Here is a 19933-nt window from a genome sequence, read left to right as displayed (position 1 = left end):
TTGGTTAACGTTGAATCGAGGCAGTAAAGGGGGATATTATGCCTCGGTTCGCGCCCGAGAAAAAAAGTGGTAGACTTTTTGCTTCGCTTGGATATACCTCGATTCTGGAACGCTGTCTATGGGTAAAAATAATCGTTGTCGTTTCCCCTTATACTAGTGTCACATTACAAATTATCCACTATTTATTATATAACCATCATTATTCTTTTAATATGGAAATAAAAAAATATATTTTTCAATAATAATATATAGTAATAATATTTTATATTATTACATATATAAGGATGATTTATTTTCTTAACCTAGGTTGAACCATTTTATTTATTTTGTTTTATCTACATATTTTCTTTCATGTCTCAAGTTTCATTTATATTTTATAATGACTTCAAAGTTTTATATTCTCTTACATCTCATTTTTCTTTTCTTTCTTTAACGGATCACTTTTTTAAATTAGAAAACAACATAAAATAAATAAATAAATATTAGATTAAAAAATATAAATTATTACAACAGCTAAATATGAACCCGATAAAAGAAAAGAAAATAAAGTAAAAGACATGATAAAACCAAAACTAATAGTAATAGTATATTATTTGAACTATCATGTTTCATTACAGAAAAACTAAAAACGAACACCAATAACCATCGAACTCCATTATTAAACTAACACAAACTCTCCGTTCCACCGTCATAACAGAGTCTCCTACTCCGTTCGCAACCACTTCATTCACCAACAAAGAATGCTTCAGTTTCGGTTAAAACCAGTAACGGCATTCGCGGCGAAGCCGTCACCGTTGGTGGCTTTCGTCACGGTAATCGTCATTGGAGTGGTGGGGTTTTATTCCCTACATTTCCCTTTCCGTTCCGCGACTTCCCTCGACGCTTCGCGCTTCGGCCACGTGTTCCTCTCGTCCTCCTCCAACGCAACGATCTCCAACTACCTTCGCGGGCTCACCGTGCACCCTCACCTCGCGGGAACAAAACCCGCTTCCCTAACCGCGCGCTACGTGCTCAACCACTTCACCGGCCTCGGGCTCCGAACCAGGACCGCTAAGCACCGCGTGCTATTGTCCTACCCGCTGCGCTCCTCTCTCTCGGCTCATTTTGGTGACGGTTCGAGTTTGGAGTTTCAGTTGGGGGAGGGAGAGGGGGACGGGGAGGTGGTGGCGCCGTACCACGCGTACTCGCCGTCGGGGTCGGCGTGGGCTGCGGCGGTGTTCGTGAACTACGGGCGGGAGGAGGACTTCCGGTTGCTGGCGGCGGCGGGGGTGAGGGTGGCGGGGTGCGTTGCGGTGGCGAGGAGCGGCGGGGGAGTGGGGCGTGGGGCGGTGGTGGAGGCGGCCGAGAGGCATGGTGCGGCGGCGGCGGTGGTGTTCAGGGAGGGGGACACGTGGCCCCGAGGTTTTGAGAGGGGACACGTGATGAGAGGGGGGATTGGGGACCCGCTGAGTCCTGGGTGGGGTGGGGTGGATGGCGGCGAGAGTTTGGGTTTGGATGATAGTGAGGTTTTGAGAAGATTTCCTAAAATTCCATCCATGCCTTTGTCTTCTGAGGCTGCTGAGAGGATCTTGGTCTCGCTTGGTGGAGCTCCTCTGCCCTCGGATTGGACGGGTACCCTAAAGTCCTCCAAGGTTACGAATGTTGGTCCTGGCCCCACCATCCTCAACTTCACTTATCAGGTAATTTTCTTTTGCTTCTTCATATTTTAGTCCATGCATGCATGTAAAATTTTAGATTAGTTCAAGTTTTGTGCCATTAATTTTCTGGAGAAGAAATTTAGAATTTTTACACTGTCTAAGTATGTTCGTTTCTACATTTATACCTACTATGAATTCTGATTGATTAACAGTGTAAAATTCTCGTGTATCCATGATGCACCGAGAGTGAAAAAAATTTACTAGTCAGTTATTTTAGGTACGAACTTTAAAGTAATAATTATTATAAAAATAAAGAAATTTATTATATATTGATAGTTGTAACTTGTATGTTATATTTTTTCTGAAAGTCTTTTATAGTCAACTAACTAATATCACTCTAAATATAATTTTTAAGACAACTATGACAAAAGTGAACTCCTTTATCATACGCAACCACTTTTGATTAGATGTGTATTCTAACTAAATTCTCGTTTGCATTATTAAGAAGAAGAGATCAACTTAGATATATTGTCAACTTAAATTTTTTTTCTTTAATATTTAACAGAAAACACATAATATTTATGTGGTAGAATAGTCAAATTCACTAATTATTTGTCTAAAACAAATTGACCTTGTACTTAAATTAAAATACGATAGAGAAAATATATAGAGAAATGTTGAGTTATTTTTTGAAGTTCAGGTTTTTGGCCAAGTCTAATGTGTGTCTAGGTAAACGTTAACCAAAAGCTTGTAACATGAAAGTCTTTCTAAACATCCTGGATATGGTATACAGTTTATTGTTCGTGTTTGTTGTTGTATGTTTTTGATTATGACAGCATATCGATGTTCATCTTAACAACTACTAGCAAGCTGTATGTTTTCTGTGCATGTTTTCAGTCTGGCTTATTTGGTTTTTCAGGGAGAAATGAAAGTGGCTACCATTGAAAACGTTTTTGCCATTATCAAGGGACGGGAAGAATCTGATCGCTATGTTCTGCTTGGGAACCATAGAGATGCATGGACATATGGTGCTGTTGACCCCAACAGTGGGTCAGCTGCCCTACTTGACATTGCTCGTAGATATGCTATTCTATTGCGTTTGGGGTGGACTCCACGGAGGACCATCATTCTATGCAGTTGGGATGCAGAGGAATTTGGAATGGTAGGTAGCTCCACTAATCTTGCGTTCATCATGGTTAACCACTTTCATTATGTGGCCACTCGATTTTCATAAATGATAAGTCAATGAATCTGGACACATGTGGTGAAAGTGAAACTCTACTTACATTTGTCTTATTTACCTAAATTTGTTGCCACTATCTTGAGTTAGTCTCTTTCACACGCGTTAGAGTCTTTGATAAGATTTTTGCTTTAAAAGTAAATGTATAGTTTGTGCTTTTTATGTTGATCAATTTTCTTTATTTCAATGATGGTGTCACTTCCAGTAATGTGCTCTCTAAATCAAATTTATCTGTTTCCGTAGATAGGATCCACAGAGTGGGTTGAACAAAACCTTGTTAATCTTCGTTCCAAAGCTGTAGCATACCTTAATGTAGACTGTGCTGTTCAAGGGCCTGGTTTTTTTGCTGGCTCAACTCCTCAGCTAGATGATCTCCTTCTCGATATCATCAAAAAGGTATTTGAAGTAATTATACATGCATATGCAAATCTGCATGGGGGTAGTGTTTTAAACATAGTTGATCATGGTATTTGATTAATGCTTTATGTTAGTATTTTGAGGTTGTGAAAGGAATAGTTGATGGGATAGAGAAAATGTAGAGATAATTGAATGTAGAGATAATTGAATGTAGAGATAATTGAATGTAGAGTAGTAGTTAGAAGAAGTGTTGTAGTTGTCTTTAGTTGTAGTAGATATTTGCTTCATTCAAATGGTAGATGTTGTCTACACTCGAATGGTAGATGTTGTCTACATCTTGCATCAAATGGTAGAGTTCATGGGTATTTATAGACCCATAGATTATTCTAGAACATGCTAGCTACAACTTATGTGGAATGTTTTAGACTTTTACCTATGTAGAATATTCTTGATTTTTCTTCCTATCACTAGACTTTTCTACAATATTCTAGAACTTGTGTTACATTTCTTTTCTTCTATCTTAGGAGTTTCTACATTCTTCTAGAATTTGCATTACACTTTAATACTCCTCCTTAATGAAAATTCGGTAACTCCAAGCATTATGCATAGTAGTTCAAATCTTGGTTTTGGTAATGCCTTCGTAAATATATCTGTAATTTGGTCTTCTGTTGGGCAGTACTCAAGTCGAATTTGTTTAGTTGTCTCTTCATCTCAAATGAAGTGATATTTAATGGCTATGTGTTTTGTTCTTTGATGATGGACTGGATTTTTTGCTATTGCTATTGTCGATTTGTTGTTGCAATTGATAATAGTCGGTCCATCTTGTGGTTCACCCATTTCTTCAAGTATTCTTCGTAGCCATATTGCTTGACTCGTGGTTTCAGCAACTGCTACATACTCTGCTTCTACTGTTGATTGTGCCACGGTTGCTTGCTTCTTTGATGCCCAAGATAAAATACCCGATCCTAGTGAGAAAGCATATCTTGACGTACTTTTCATGTCGTCCATTGATCCTACCCAATCACTATCTGTGTAGCCAATCATCCTTGAGTTAGTCATGGTTTTGTACCATATATTAAACTCCTTTGTGCCTTGTAGATATCTTAAATTCTTTTTCCTACTCCATAATGAATCTGACTTGGCTTTTGCATGAATCTTGATAGAAGACTTGTAGCATACATAATGTATGGTCGTGTGGTTGTGAGATAGAGAAGACTTCCAATTAAGCTTTTGTAGCATGATGCATCCGCTTCTTGTGCTGTATCATCTTTCTGTAGCTTCTCGTTTACCACCAGCGGAGTAGTGACAGGTTTACAACCATTCATCTTGAACTTCTTTAATAAAGCTTCAATATATTTCTTTTGAGAGATAAATATACTTTCCTTTTCTTGTTTCACCTATATACCGAGGAAATAGTTCATCAAGCCAAGGTCGGTCATTTCAAATGTCTTCATCATGTCTTCTTTAAATTCTTTCATCATCTCTATATTATTTCCTAAATATATAAAATCATCGATATATATATAGAGACAATGAGATGATATTGACCTTGTGCCTTAATATATAGTGGTTGCTCACTCTTGCTCCTCCTGAATCCTTGATCGATGAAGTATTTATCAATCTTGCTATATCATGCTTGAGGAGCTTACTTCAGGCCATATAATGCTTTTCTAAGTCTTAGTACTTTGCCTTCATTGCCTTCGTTGATGAAGCCCTGTGGTTTTTCAACATAAATCTCTTCTTCGAGCAACCCATTTAGAAAGGCTGATTTGACATCCAGTTGATAGATGTTCCATCCTTTTTGTGCTGCAAGAGCTATTAAAACTCTAATTGTATCTAAGCGAGCAACTGGAGCAAATGTCTCATTGTAGTCTATTCCTGGTTGCTCTGAGTAGCCTTTGGCAACCAATCTTGCTTTATGCTTTTGTATAGTTCCATCAGGATTGAGCTTTGTTTTATATATCCATTTAACTCCAATGATGTCTTTTCCATGAGGGCAATTTACGAGTTCCCAAGTGTTATTCTTCTCAATCATTTTAATCTCTTCTTCCATAGCCTTGACCCATACTTCTTGCTTTGATGCTTCTTCATAATAGTTAGGCTCAATCATGGCCATATTGCAAGTTTCATATATGTCTACCAAAGATCTTTCTCTTCTTGGACTAGATTCAGGTGAAGAATCTTGTTATGGAGGTAGAGAAAGCGTACCTGAATTTTCTGCCTCTTCTTGAGTTTCTTCTTGAGATTGTTGCACTGGAAGTAGAATGTTGCTTTTAACAACTTTTTCTTCTTCCCAATTCCAAGAAGCATTTTCATCAACTTTAACATCTCGACTGATGATGAGCTTTTTTGTTTGTAGGTTGTAAACTCGATAGCCTTTTGACTGTGTGCTATATCCCAAAAATATTTCTTGTATAGTCTTGTCTTCAAGCTTGTGCCTCTTTTGATCAGGAACATATATGTAACAGATAAATCCAAATACTCGTAGGTGTTTAGGTGATGGCTTTCTTCTACTCCAAGCTTCAATAGGAGTCTTGTCTTGGACTACTTTAGTTGGACATCTGTTTAGAATGTAAACTTCAGTGTAGACTGCTTCAACCCAAAAAGTGTTAGGCATACTTTTCTCTTTCAGCATTGATCTTGCCATCTCCATAACTATGAGATTCTTTTTCTCTGACACGCCATTTTGTTGTGGAGTATATGCGACTATAAGTTGTCGCTCTATACCTTCATCTTCATAGAATTTGTCAAACTCGCGAGATGTGTACTCCTTGCCACGATCACTTCTAAGTACTTTTATCTGTTTTCCACTTTACTTCTCAACAAGGGCCTTGAATTTCTTGAACACTCCAAAAACTTCTAACTTTGCCTTTAAGAAATAGACCCATATCATTCTAAAGAAGTCGTCAATGAAGAGGATGAAATACCTGTTGTTATGATGTGAAGGTGTTCTCATCGGTCCGCAAACATCGGTATGAATAAACTCTAATAAGTCTTTTGCTCTCCATGCTTTGTCTGTCGAGAATGGTAATCGGTGTTGTTTTCCGAGGAGACATCCTTTGCATGATTCAATATTCTCCTTAAAGCATGGAAGATCTCTCATCATGTTTTTCTTATATAGAAGTTTTAAGGCATGTGTGTTGAAGTGGCCAAATCTCCTATGCCAAAGCCATGAGTCATCAACTTCTACCTTCATGGCAATATTAGTTCCAAGTTTGAAGCTTATAGGAAAGCTTCTATTTACTTGGCCAATTTTTATCATTTTACTTTCATAAATTTTGCATGTATCTTTCTCAAAATGAAGAGAATATCCATTCTTCATCATTTGGCCAATACTTCAAAGATTCTCTTTAAGATTGGGAACTAATAAAACATCCTTGACGAATTTCGTACCTTTCTTTGTCTCCACCATGATAGTTTCTTTGCCTCGAGACTCCACTATGGTGTCATTTCCTAGCCGAACTTTGACATTGATAGATTTATCAATGTCTTTGAAGATGCTTTGATCTTTCGCCATGTGATTGTTGCATCCACTATCCAAGTACCAACTTCCTTCTCTACTAGGAGATTCTTGATTAACGTAGAATAAGAGTTTCTCCTGATTATCTTCTTCTGCAAAGTTTGCTTGATGCTTATTTTATTACGACAATACCTTTCTACTATCCAAGTACCAACTTCCTTCTCTACTAGGAGATTCTTGATTAACGTAGAATAAGAGTTTCTCCTGATTATCTTCTTCTGCAAAGTTTGCTTGATGCTTATTTTTATTACGACAATACCTTTCTACGTGACCAAATTTCTTACAATAGTGGCATTGAGGTTTTCCATGATGCCAACAATCTTTTTCCAAATGACTTGTCCTTTTACAGATGCCACATGGAGGATATTTTCCTTGAAGAGTCATAGAGAAGCTTCTAGGATTTTCTTTATTTCTAGAAATTTCTTCTCTACTTTTATTTCCTTCATATTCTTTATTTTGAGACCGTAATTTTAGTTTTGATCGAAAAACATTTTCAACCGAGTCTTCTTCATGCCTTTTCAATCTTTGTTCATAAGCTTCAAGAGAGCCTATTAGTTGTGTTACTAACAATGTAGCCAAATCTTTTGTTTGTTCAATCGCGGTTGCGATTGCATGAAATTTTTGGGGAATAAAAATTAAAATTTTCTCAACGATCTTTTTGTCAAGAATATTTTTCCCACAGGCTCTCATCTGACTAACTATTTCTTTTATTCTAGAATAGTAGTCTTTAATGGTCTCAGATTCTTTCATTCTTAATAATTCAAACTCTCGTCTTAGAGAATGAAGTTTAACATTGCGTACCTTGTCACTTCCTTGAAACTCCTCTTATATTGTGTTCCAAGCTTGTTTTGCACTTGTGGCACCAATTATCCTTGGAAAAATTGTGTCATCAACTGCTTGTTGAAGAACAAATAAAGCCCTTGAATCCTTCTGCTTATTTTCCTTCAACTCCTTCTTTTGAGCCACAGTAAGAGTGGAGGTGTCTTCTGGAATAATGAATCCTTCTTCTATGATGTCCCATAAATCTTGAGAACGGAAGAATGTCTTCATTTTGATACTCCAGAAATCATAATTTTCTCCTATGAAAATAGGTACTGGAGTTGATGATGTTTGATTGGTAGTATCCATGAGTTGAGAAAATATTTTGGAGGTAGTACAGGATGGAGTTATAGTTTTATTTAAGGTAGTTGAAGATTTTTATCTACGCCCAATAGATGACCGAACGTAGCTCTGGTACCATTGTTAGTATTTTGAGGTTGTGAAAGGAATAGTTGATGGGATAGAGAAAATGTAGAGATAGTTGAATGTAGATTAGTAGTTGGAAGAAGTGTTGTAGTTGTCTTTAGTTGTAGTAGATATTGGCTTCATTCAAATGGTAGATGTTGTCTACATCTTGCATCAAATGGTAGAGTTCATGGATATTTATAGACCCATAGATTATTCTAGAACATGCTAGCTACAACTTATGTGGAATGTTCTAGATTTTTACCTATGTAGAATATTCTTGATTTTTCTTTCTATCATTAGATTTTTCTACAATATTCTAGAACTTGTGTTACATTTCTTTTCTTCTATCTTAGGAGTTTCTACATTCTTCTAGAATTTGCATTACACTTTAATACTTTACATCAAGTTCCATGTCTGTTTATTTCAGGTCAAGGATCCTGACACTGATGAGGGTACAACAATATATCAGAATTGGGCAGCTGGTGGTGGAAAATCTAATGTAGGACTAACTTCTTGGTTGTCTAGATGCCTTTTGAGTTTTGATAGATTCATATGTATTGTTTTCCCTTTTTGCTAGTTATGTTTTTATTTAGGAATCTAATTTAAAATTGAAAAAAAAATCTTTCAGCATTAATTGATGGTGATAAAAAACCATATATTTGTTGCTCAGCAGTTTTATCTTGGTTGATTGCAGATTCAAAGGCTGGGTAGAGTTGATTCTGATTTTGCTCCATTTGTGCAACATGCAGGGGTTCCATCTATTGATATATATTATGGAAAAGGTACGCACCTCATTGATATGAACTGAATGGGTTCCATATGATTTGAGAAAAAGTCGTGTCAAAATGTATCACATACTCGTGCTTTATGTGTTGACTAATGTTATGTCTTTTCTCTAGATTATCCTGTTTATCATACTGCTTTCGACTCCTACAACTGGATGACAGAGTTTGGAGATCCATTCTTTCAGCGCCATGTAGCTGGTTTGATTTCTTGTTTAATACTCCTTTTACCAAAAACTTTAAAGGCTTAATATCCTATTTTGTCCCAGTTTCGCTCGCAAATGTTAAATTAGTCCATTCTTTAAAAAACGCGTCAATTACGTCCTCACTTAATAAAATTTGCATCAATTAAAGCCCTTCCGTTAAATCTGTACAAACGGCGTTAATTATCTTGATGCAAAATAATTAACGCCGTTTGTACGGATTTAATGGAAGGGATTTAATTGATGCAAATTTTATTAAGTGAGGACGTAATTGACGCATTTTTTAAAGGATGGACTAATTTGACATTTGCGAGCGAAACTGGAGACAAAATAGGGTATTAAGCCAACTTTAAAATTATAATTTTATTGGCAAATCCATGTGTGAGTCATGAGATGATATATTTTTAAGGGACTTAAAGATTAAAGGATTAGGCACAAAGGTAACGTGTTTAAACTATATGTATATTTGTATATTATTCATCTGAATGTAAAGCATAGTATCACCCTTATTTATAAGGGTTAGAACCTCTGACCAGTGTGCACTAGATAAAACAACACCGAAACACAAAAAACAGATAACTATTAAAATGAAACAGCTTTATGCAACATTTTGGCTTAACACCTGTACACTTAAACATATTCTAATGCACCTCCCTTAGCCAAAACTAGATTGTTCTAGCAACCCCAGTCAGCTTCTTAAGGCTTTTAAATCTTTCAAATTTGAGAGCCTTGGTTAGAATGTCAGCAAGTTGCATTTCTGATATGTAATGGCACAACTCCAACGTTTCATCCTTCACCCGCTCACGATATAATGAAACTTTGTTTCAATATGCTTGCTTCTTCCTTGAGAAGTAGGGTGCTTGGCCAAATCTATTGTAGATTTGTTGTCAATGCATAGTTGTATTTTTCCCGTTAATTCTATCTTCAATCCCTCCATCACATATTTTAGCCACATAGCTTGGCATGTTGCCTCACATGCTGCAATATACTCCGCTTCACAAGAGCTTAAAGCCACCACAGGTTCCTTGGTTGAACTCCATGATATTGGTGAGTTTCCATGGAAGAACAAATACCCTCCTGTGCTTTTCCTATCACTTTTATCTCCACACTAGTCTGCATCAGAATAGGCCTTTATTCTCATTACCATACTTTCTCTTCTTCTTGAAATAGAATGTTATAGTTGTGTGTGCCTTGTATGTATCTTAGAATGCGTTTTACAACATTCAAGTGTGATATTCTTGGATTTTGCATGTACCTGCTCACAAGACCAACACTATAACTCACATATGGCCTTGTATTGCACAAGTATCTTAAACTTCCTACCATGCTATGATAAAGAGTAACATCTACAGCCTCCTCTTCTGGATCAATTTCTAGTCTTAAACCCACTTCTGCAGGTGTATTTGCAGCATTGCAATTCTGCATTTCAGCCTTCTCCAACATCTCTTTAGCATAGCGTGATTGATCCATCACTATCCCCTTCTCAGTTTCAACAAATTCTATGCCAAGAAAGTAATTTAGCTTGCCTAAATCACTCATTTCAAACTCATTCAGCCTATGGAGCTTGAAATTCTGAATGACCATTGCTTCCAGTAATTAGCATGTCATCTACATATAGGCATACTATTAGTCTTTCAACTCTCCCTTCTCTTTTGCTGCTCTGCACATAGACACCATGTTCTGAAATACACCTCTCAAAACCAATGTTGTCCATGAATTGATCAATCCTCCGATTCCAAGCTCTAGGGACCTGTTTTAGCCCATACAGGGCTTTCTTTGATTTGTAAACCATTCCCTACTGCACCTCAACTTCAAATCTAGGAAGCTGCATTACATTGACCTCTTTTTCCAACCTTCCATTTAGAAAAGCTGACTTTACATCCAATTGATGCAATGATCAACCAAAATGATTTGCTAAAGCCACCACAAGTCTCACCATTTCCATCCTAGCCACAGGTGCATATACCTCACCATAGTTTATTCCTCCTAGTCTAGCCATAACTCCAATGTAACCTCCTTCTTGCACTCTTATCCTCCCAGATGTTCTTCTTCTACACTTCTTGAAGACTCAAGATACCTCACTTCTTGATGGCCTCAAGATACACACTTTGAAGAATTCTCATACCACTCTGGATACACTTCTTGAAACCTGAAGAACAAACTAGAAAACTAGTTTGTCTCACACTCACACTCACAGGTTTCGAACCTATGCTCTTGATACCATAAAAGATTAGGCATAAGAAAGAAGAAAGGTAACGTGTTTAAATTGTATGTATATTTGTATATTATTCAGCTGAATGTAAAGTAGAGTATCACCCTTATTTATAAGGGTTAGAACCTCTGATCAGTGTGCACCAGATAGAACAACATCGAAACACAAAAAACAGACTACAGTTAAAATGAAACAGCTTTTTACAACATTTTGGCTAAACACTTGTACACTTAAATAGATTCTAATAAAGATGAGATAGAATCTTTAAAACACATGTAGATGTACCTCTAAAAGTCTATACACACCAATAAACATAATATCTCACTAACAAATCTTTTATTTCTAATTAGTTTTGTCTATCTCTAAGTTCTCTAGTTATATTATAATTTTTTTCTTCCTTATTATAAAATGGTTTGGTCAGGTCGTGAAGCTTTAAATAAACATGAACCCTTAAATATCGATTTCATACCCTGATTTCTGTTTAATGAAGATTAATCACCCTGATTTCTGTTTAATGAAGATTAATCACCCTGATTTCTATTTAATGAAGATTAATCACATAGTAGCATTTATTCAACAAAATATCCTTGAACAAAATTATTGCAATTCATGTCAAACAAGTTCAACATAAAAAAATCATATTGGATCATCTAAAGGTTGATAAAGATGAAAAGAAAACATGTCCACCACCTACAAAAAATTATTCAACAAAGAAAATAATCTTGAATCATGGTTTACCATATCCAACATCCAAAATCACATTCTTCAAATCCTTCTTTTGCTTTGACCAAATCTCTTCTTGTTATTTCAAGATTTATCTCTGCTTCAGACATCTTTGTTTTCAAAATCTTTGCTTCCATCTTTAAAATAGTCAGATTGTTCTCCAAAATAATCACATTCTCCTTTAACCTTTTCACAGCAAGAACTTTCTCAACCCGAGTTTTCATGTCTAAGACAGATTCAACATGAGGTTTCAACCATTGTAGATCAAATCCAAAGTTCTGAACTTCTTCCCATATAATTTGGAGATGATGGCAAACATCATCGTCCATGTCTCTAACCCTTTTAGTCCTGAGAAAAAAAAAGAACTTTACCTAGTGCTATAAAAGACATTGAGTAAAACTTTGAGTTTTCCTCTCCTCTAACCCTTCAACAGAGGAATAAAGTCTTCCTACAACTCCAGTTGGTTTATGAAGCCCGAGGTTGAACTCCCACTATAATGAAAATACAAGCTTGAGGATTCTTCAGACATGATCAAGAAGACAACGGAAGAAAAGAATCAGAAAGAAAAGAGAAACGTGTTAAATAAACTTAAATTTAAAAAAGGTTAAAAGTGTAATTTTTGTTTATTGATTTTGTTAGTTTTAGAGGATATCTTTTGTTGGGCGTTATTAGATTCAAGTACGCGTTTTCAGTTGGTTAGTTTTTGTATTTTTATATAGCTACACTATTGAATGTTTTTATTCTGTTTTTGTACGGCTATTTTAATAGCCTTATTCAATTAAGGAAAGGTAGCACACATTTTACACTTAGAAATATACCTTTGTGCTTGAGAGATTTTTAACAAAGTGGTATTAGAGCTTTGGAAGGGAAGAAGTGAGTGCTTGATTTTTTTTGTGAGAGAGATGACAAAGGTTGTCAATAGTATGAGTATGCCACAATTGACAAAAAAAAAGACCAATTATAATAATTGGTGCCTACAGATGAAGGCGTTATTAAGATCTCAAGACATTTGGGATATGGTGGAAGACGAATACGTTGAACTTGATGAAGATGAACATCAGACGGTGGCACAGACAACCCTGTTGAAAAAAAACACATGCAAGAGATGGGTCAACATTGTGTTCTCACTACAATGCAGTAGATGAGTAGGGATTTGAAAAAATAGTGACGAAGCCTGAGAGGTATTGGAGGTTGCGTATAAAGGTGACAACCGCGTCAGACAAGTCCGGATACAAGCTCTACAGGAGAGTTTGAACAGTTGAAGATGGGGTCCAAAGAGTATATAATTGAGTACATAACTCGAGTGGAGAAGTGGCCAACCAACTCGGCAAGAATGGAGATCCCTTACAAAAGATATTTCGAAAGTATTGTGTGGGCCATCAAAGAATAGAAGGACTTGTTCGTTCTCACCGTGGATGAACTTGTTGGGTCATTGGAAGCCCACGAATAAAGGAGGAGTTGAGATGGACGGGTTTAACCTCTCGATCAAGCACTGTAGGCATAGTTTAACTCGAATGAAATTTGGATTACTCAGAGCCAAATTACTCAGAGTCGAGGTCTTGGAAGCCAAGGACGAGGTGGACGTGACCGAGGTAATTTTAAGAATGAGAGTGAAGTGCATACCGTTCAGCAGAATTGACATGACCGAGGACAAAGGAAAGACTAAGGAGATCGGTCATGAGTGGAGTGTTTTAAGTGTAACAAGCATGGCCACTATGCAAACAAATGCAGATCAAGGAAGTGTTATAATTGTGGTAAATCCGATCACATTGCTAAATTTTGTCGAGCTGAGAAGAAAAGTGAGAGAAACCTTCTTACGGAAGAAGAAGATGAAGAAGAGTGTGGATGAAGTGGACATGGAGAGCTCGGTCCCAACAATGGATGAAGTGATTTCGGAAAATGGTGCGACAAATGTGGAGAAGGCAAACGTGAAAAATGAACTCAAGTATGAGAAGCTTGAATATTGAGAAGTCGAACAATCTGATGAGTAAAATTCCAGACAAAGACTAAGAAGTTGGTCAAGATTGTTGAGAAATTGCCTAAGATCATAAACGAGTTGGTCGAAGTTATTGAAAATTCATACATAACAAAATCGGTCAAAACATTAAAGAGGTCTACCAAGACAAAAGATAGGAGGGCTATAAAAAAAAGAAGATATGATTAAAAAAAACAAATCCGGTGTGGAATGATCACATAAAAGGTCACAATAAAGGATGAACAAATTTAAGTTTACGAGAGAATTTTGTTACATAAACTTAAATTTAAAAAAAGGTTAAAAGTGTAATTTAGTTATTGATTTTGTTAGTTCAGGGGATATTTTTTGTTGATAGATTTAAGTAGGCATAGTCAGTTGGTTAGTTTTTATATTTTGTATAGCTACACTATTGACTGTTTTTATTCTGCTTTTGTACTATTATTTTAATAGTCTTATTTAATTAATGAAAGGTATCACACATTTACCGATAGAAATATACAGTGAGAGATCTTTAACAAAATGGAGTCTTGGAGCTAGAGTTGAAACATATGCCCTATGCTATATGTCTGTTTGTATCTATCTAAAACTGATAGAAGGAATAAGTGTATTTTATATTGGGCTTGTTTGTTGATAGAGACGAAATTAACTGCTATTTTTTCAAATAATTATTAAACAGTGTAACTGATGATATACATGATTACTTATTATATTATATTGCATTGTTTTATTCTGTTAAAATTTAACTATTACAGTAATGTTTAGCATTTTAAATATTTTAAATTAAAAATATTATTTAGGAAATCTAAATTTTAAAATAAACATTAATTAAATTCATTGAAAAGAAGAAAAAAATACTGAAGAGAGTAGAGAACTTAAAAATCACCACAAAACAAATAAATAAAATATACCCCTCGTAGCAAAAACTTTAAAATTATAATTTTATTGGCGAATCATGTGTCAGTCATGAGATGATATATCTTATCTGTTCTTTGTTGTATCAGTTACTGGAATTTGGGGGCTTCTAGCCCTTCGCCTTGCTGATGATTCCATTATACCTTTCAATTATGTGTCTTATGCGGATCAGTTACAGGTATGCATTTATCTTCATAAGTATTTTGATTAACTTTTTGTTAAGTACTATCTTTTGATATTAGAATATCAAACAAGGAGGGAGTTTTAGTTAGACGGATAATGGCAAAATTATATTAGTTTTGATAAGTTAGAATCCAATTTACAATATCTTTAGTGTCCACAATAGTTATACTTGGAAAAGAGAGTAAGTTTATTATTTCCATTCAAGATAATTACGTTTTCCTTATCTCTATTTTAGCAATCTAATTTTTCAGAAGAGAAATAGAAAAACAAAATAATCTAAAAAATCATACACATATTTTATCTTAATTAGAAAGATTATATAGATATTTTTTTTAATTAGAAAAATTATATAGATATTTTCTCTAATTACAAAAATTATTATGATACTAAAATACTAGAATTGTTTTTACAACTTGAACCCACGACAACGATCAGCCTAATCTTTTGAGCTAGGCTCACTTGGCCATCAAATCTTAATGGCGGTTAGTGTTAATATTAATTACGTAAGAACTTGAGAAATTACTAAATTTTTAATTTTAAGTCTGTTTTAATCTTTTAAAATCAATAATTTGTAAAATAAAGTTTCTGTTCACTTATATATTATAATTTGATAATTCAAATATTTAGTTTTGATTCTGGCTTTAGTTGAAATGTTTAGTTTTTTCTAAGGAAAGAATAGAATGCTAATATTTGGCTGATAGGCAAAGAGGGTAAGATGTGGGGGTGAATTGAAAGAAGTTTTATGAATTCTAACATTGTACTTCTATGTCTTCCATCAATTGCAAAACCTTCTAGTATCATTATTGATTAGATAACCATCCACCACTTTGGACAGGTGTACAATGACATATTGAGCAACTTGTTAGACAAGCAAATTTCTCTACATCCACTAACTGCGTCGATTCAAGAATTTGCTTCTGCTGCCAAAGAAGCTAATGAGGAATCAAAGGTAAAAGGAAAGTGCAATGGGTTGTAATGTATTAGCATTATTTATGATTTAAATTTGACATAATTACTATTACTATTATCATGCCTTCTTCTACTTGTCTTCATGTACTGCAGAAACTGAGACTGCAAGAAAACTCAGATCATTTTGTGGATATGAAGATACGAGCATTGAATGATAGACTGATGCTTACGGAAAAAGGTTTCTTGGATGTTGACGGGCTTCGAGGAAGACAATGGTTCAAGCATCTTGTGAGTGTGTTTGCCTTCAATGTGCACTTTAAACTCTTCTTGTGCTAGTTGTATGTTAAAAATTTCATATGATAAATTGCTAATTTGTGTCATTACATTACATTACTGCACAGGTTTTTGGGCCTCCCAGAGACCAAGAAAGCAAGTTGGATTTCTTCCCTGGAATAGCTGACTCTATGTCTGAGATGTTTAAAATGAGTGAAAAAGAAAGGCTGGCAGCAATTCAGCATGAGCTTTGGAGGGTGGCCAGGGCTATTCAAAGAGCTGCTTCAGCACTAGGAGGAGATTTGGCCTAAAACTACTGGAAAAGATGGAATTTATCTTAGTTGAACTGTAAATATCAGTTTCTATTTTGTGCTTCATTTTTACCTGTAAATGTTCAACTGTACATTGAGGTTAAATCACTTGCCTTGTTTGTTTATTGTTTCTTTGATGAGAATTCACTTTTCTAGTCGGCTTATATGAACTTCGTTTTTTCTGGTTTGCCTTTCCTTTATCCTGTGTTCACTTCGGAGTGATAGAGAGATGATTTAAAAAGTGTGATTGAATGAATTTAAGGAGATTTGAGGGTAAATTTTTTTTGTGTTTACTTGAGTGGATTTGGAGGTAATTAAGAATGGATTTAAAGATAAAGTTTGTGAGAATTAATATAAAATTTCATTGATGTGACAAATAAAAAAATTGTTTAATAAGTAAAAATTGAATATTACCAAAATGTCTCTAATTATTAAAGTAATATAAAATAATAATTGTTAATGTTATATTTAATTATAAAAATGTTTATAAAAACTAAAAAATTAACATTAATTATTTAATCATTAAAATTTAAATTTAAGAGTCTATTTAATATTATCAAATTGTTTTTTATTTATTTAAAGATTAAATTAGAAGGTTTCTAAGGCAAAATCTTAATTAGTTTTTAAGATAATATTAAATTATGTTAAATATTTATATATTAGAATTTAAATTTAAGAGGCAATTTAATACATAAATGTATGTTATAATAATCTATTACAATATAAGAATAATAATACTGCATTATTGAAGAATAAAAAAAAGATTAAAAAGAAAACATAAAGAAAACTTCTTCTTTGTTCCATATGTCCTTTGGAAAAACAGACTGCACAGTCAATGCTATCCAATGATAAGCAGTTGTTGAGTTTTTGTTTAACTCAGCAAAGAAAAGGGTGTGTTTAGGCCTTTCTCCTGAGCCAATATTTTTTCCAATTTTTGTTTGGGCCTTTATCCTCCCGCAAGCCCAACTTTAGGCTGCTTGGTGAAGCTTCTTCACTTCCTTTTTCTGTCTCACACGAAAAGGTAGCTAGGGTAGCACCTTTCTTCTTCTTCAACTAAGAACTCCAGCAATAGAGTCTTGCAACGCGCACGGGGAAAATTCTTTCCCTTTCTCTTTGGTTCGTGCAATCTCTTTTTCTTCATGGACAAACCCAGCGTTGGGGTCTTTTTGTCGCGTCGCCGATGAGCTATTTCTCTCCTTCTCCGTTCCAGGGAGGTTGCAGGGCAGAAAGCGAGATGCCCTTCTTTTTTCTCTTTCTGTTTTGGACTGCTTGTAGGAGAACCACTTTTCTCCTTCGTCTTTGCTCCAGATCGCGCATGCAACCGAATATGAAGCTCGTTGAGAAGTATGTGAACCGAATATCACCCACTGGGAATCGAATACGGATTCTTCAAAAATTATTCACACTCTTGGAACCGAATACGGGTGGAAGGTAACCGAATACACCTCCAATGTTCTTCCTCTTCTTTAGCTTTAAACTCGTCTTCATCTTCAACCATCATCTTAAAATCGATTATTATGTCAGCTTTAGGAGTTAGAATTATACAATGTGCAAGGGTAAATTAGACATTGGTGATGAAAAGTTCCCCAATCCTGCAAATCAGCATATTTCGGTTAAAGTGAATATGCATTTCATTGCCCTTAAACATGTGTGGACAGTTCTTTTTGATCAAGTGAACACGTGCTTAAAGATTTATCAAAACAATTATGTAATTATGATATGTTTTGATTATATATGGAATTCTTTTTTCAATGATGAAATCAAGTTGATTTATTGTGAAACACTAACTGAACAATATTTGTCAAGAAATTACTTTAGAAAGTTAAACTTGACTTAAAATATTATTCTTATTTCTTAAATTAAAATAATAAACATTAAAAGAAGGAAAGGTAAAAGAAAATTACCGCGCCAGGTAGGGGTCGAACCTACGACTTTCTGCTTAGGAAACAGACGCTCTATCCACTGAGCTACAGGCGCTTACATGTTCAAAGCACTTGATTAGATTTATCTAAATTAAAATAAAGAAACAAAAGAACTAAATTAGTAACTTCAATTTAATTTATTATGGACAAGTTCAATGATCTTAATATTTTTAAAAATTAATTATGATATTTATTTATATTTCCTATTGATAAAGGAAATAGCATGAGATTATCTTACTGTGAATCTTATCACAACTTGTTTACACCAAATTGTAGTAAATATTATCCTTTAGCATAAGACGTATTTACTTACACATTTTCAAGTAGCAAAGACATACCCTGCTTTCTAAGACTTCTTATTTAAACAAAACTACCTATATCAACATATTTTATTCAAAGTTAAATATTTTTAACCGACTTAAAGATCAGACAGAACCTTTCAATTTTACAAACTAAATTATAAAAAGTATTAAAAAAAAAGCAACCCTACACGTTGGAATATAATCAAAGTATGAGAAATATAACATTTTAGCATTAAAGTAACTGATAAAATAATAAAATAAAGAACGTAATGTAAAATATAAGAGCCAATATAAATTGAATACTATATAAATATTTTAAAACCATATCGTTTAAGATAAGAAATTTAAATTATATATAATTATTATAAATAATATTATACTGGATAAATAATAAATCAAGTTATTAGATTTTATTTTTCATATGATAATAATTAATTTATTGATAATAACTTCTTTATAAAGTGTTCTAATGATATTCTATGTTTTAGTATCAAAATTTATATGTAGTAACAAATTTATCAAGAACATTTTAACTCTTACTTTTTTTTCTTTTTTTTTAACTTTTTCAAAATGGGACTCATATGTTCTAATTCACATTATATACCACTACAACTTGAAGAAATAAAATAAAATAAAATAGATGAATATAAATAAAAAATTATAAACAAAAACACCGCAAAAATTGTAAGAATTATATACTATTTACAACAATAATTTGAGATCAATTCTTCACTTCGGAATTACTTTTAAGTCTCAAAAATGATGAAAAAGGAATCACGAATAATTTAAATAAAAAAATGGATTTATAAACGAAAATAAATTAATATCCATTACTTTTTTTTTCTCATCACATAAAACACATTGGTTTAACAATTAACATAATATTAAAAAACATCAATTAATAAATAAATAAAAAGAATTTAGTAAATAATCGATTGAAATGAATAGTTATAGTTTCAGTATAATTCATTATTATTAGTTATAATTTAAACATTATTATAATTTGTGCAGATGTCATTTTTTTAATAGATAGGGAATTATAAGACCTTTGTACGTATATGTATGGTACACTAATATCTGAAATAATAATCAGAATTATTCTTTAAACTTTTTTTATATGGTGTCAAGATCAAAACACTTATATCCTCTGTAACATAGAAATTCGTGTTTCTTTTTTTCATTAAATGTTTGATGGTTTCTTTCGATAAGAATCAATGGGAGAAATATGATTCTGGGATTTTCGCG

The 19933-nt window shown here is 34.1% G+C and overlaps 1 protein-coding gene and 1 non-coding gene across 2 annotated transcripts; one reads left to right on the top strand and one right to left on the bottom strand.

The window, feature by feature from the left end:
* The first annotated feature begins 474 nt into the window (after positions 1–474).
* Positions 475–16628, top strand: LOC108324403 (probable glutamate carboxypeptidase AMP1). The gene is made up of 10 exons (XM_017557352.2): positions 475–1679; positions 2557–2799; positions 3121–3273; positions 8409–8480; positions 8676–8763; positions 8881–8964; positions 14878–14966; positions 15807–15920; positions 16034–16168; positions 16282–16628. Exons 1-10 carry the CDS (start codon positions 741–743, stop codon positions 16462–16464), a joined length of 2100 nt encoding a protein of 699 aa, XP_017412841.2. The 5' UTR covers positions 475–740; the 3' UTR covers positions 16465–16628.
* A 1740-nt stretch (positions 16629–18368) lies between these two features.
* TRNAR-CCU (transfer RNA arginine (anticodon CCU)) lies at positions 18369–18441 on the bottom strand. The gene has a single exon. It is a non-coding gene; the product is annotated as a tRNA-Arg (tRNA).
* Positions 18442–19933: the final 1492 nt, after the last annotated feature.

This window comes from Vigna angularis, chromosome 3, assembly GCF_016808095.1.
Source record: "Vigna angularis cultivar LongXiaoDou No.4 chromosome 3, ASM1680809v1, whole genome shotgun sequence".
Taxonomy (NCBI): Eukaryota; Viridiplantae; Streptophyta; class Magnoliopsida; order Fabales; family Fabaceae; genus Vigna; species Vigna angularis.
Note: the sequence above shows the minus strand (reverse complement) of the source record. Positions and strands in the feature narration are given on the sequence as shown.

Excerpts from the sequence above, each read along its gene's own strand:
- LOC108324403 (XM_017557352.2), top strand. The coding sequence starts at position 741 with ATGCTTCAGTTTCGGTTAAAACCAGTAACGGCATTCGCGGCGAAGCCG. Across the intron at positions 1,680-2,556 it reads TCCTCAACTTCACTTATCAG|GGAGAAATGAAAGTGGCTAC; the intron begins GTAATTTTCTTT and ends TTGGTTTTTCAG. Across the intron at positions 3,274-8,408 it reads TTCTCGATATCATCAAAAAG|GTCAAGGATCCTGACACTGA; the intron begins GTATTTGAAGTA and ends TGTTTATTTCAG.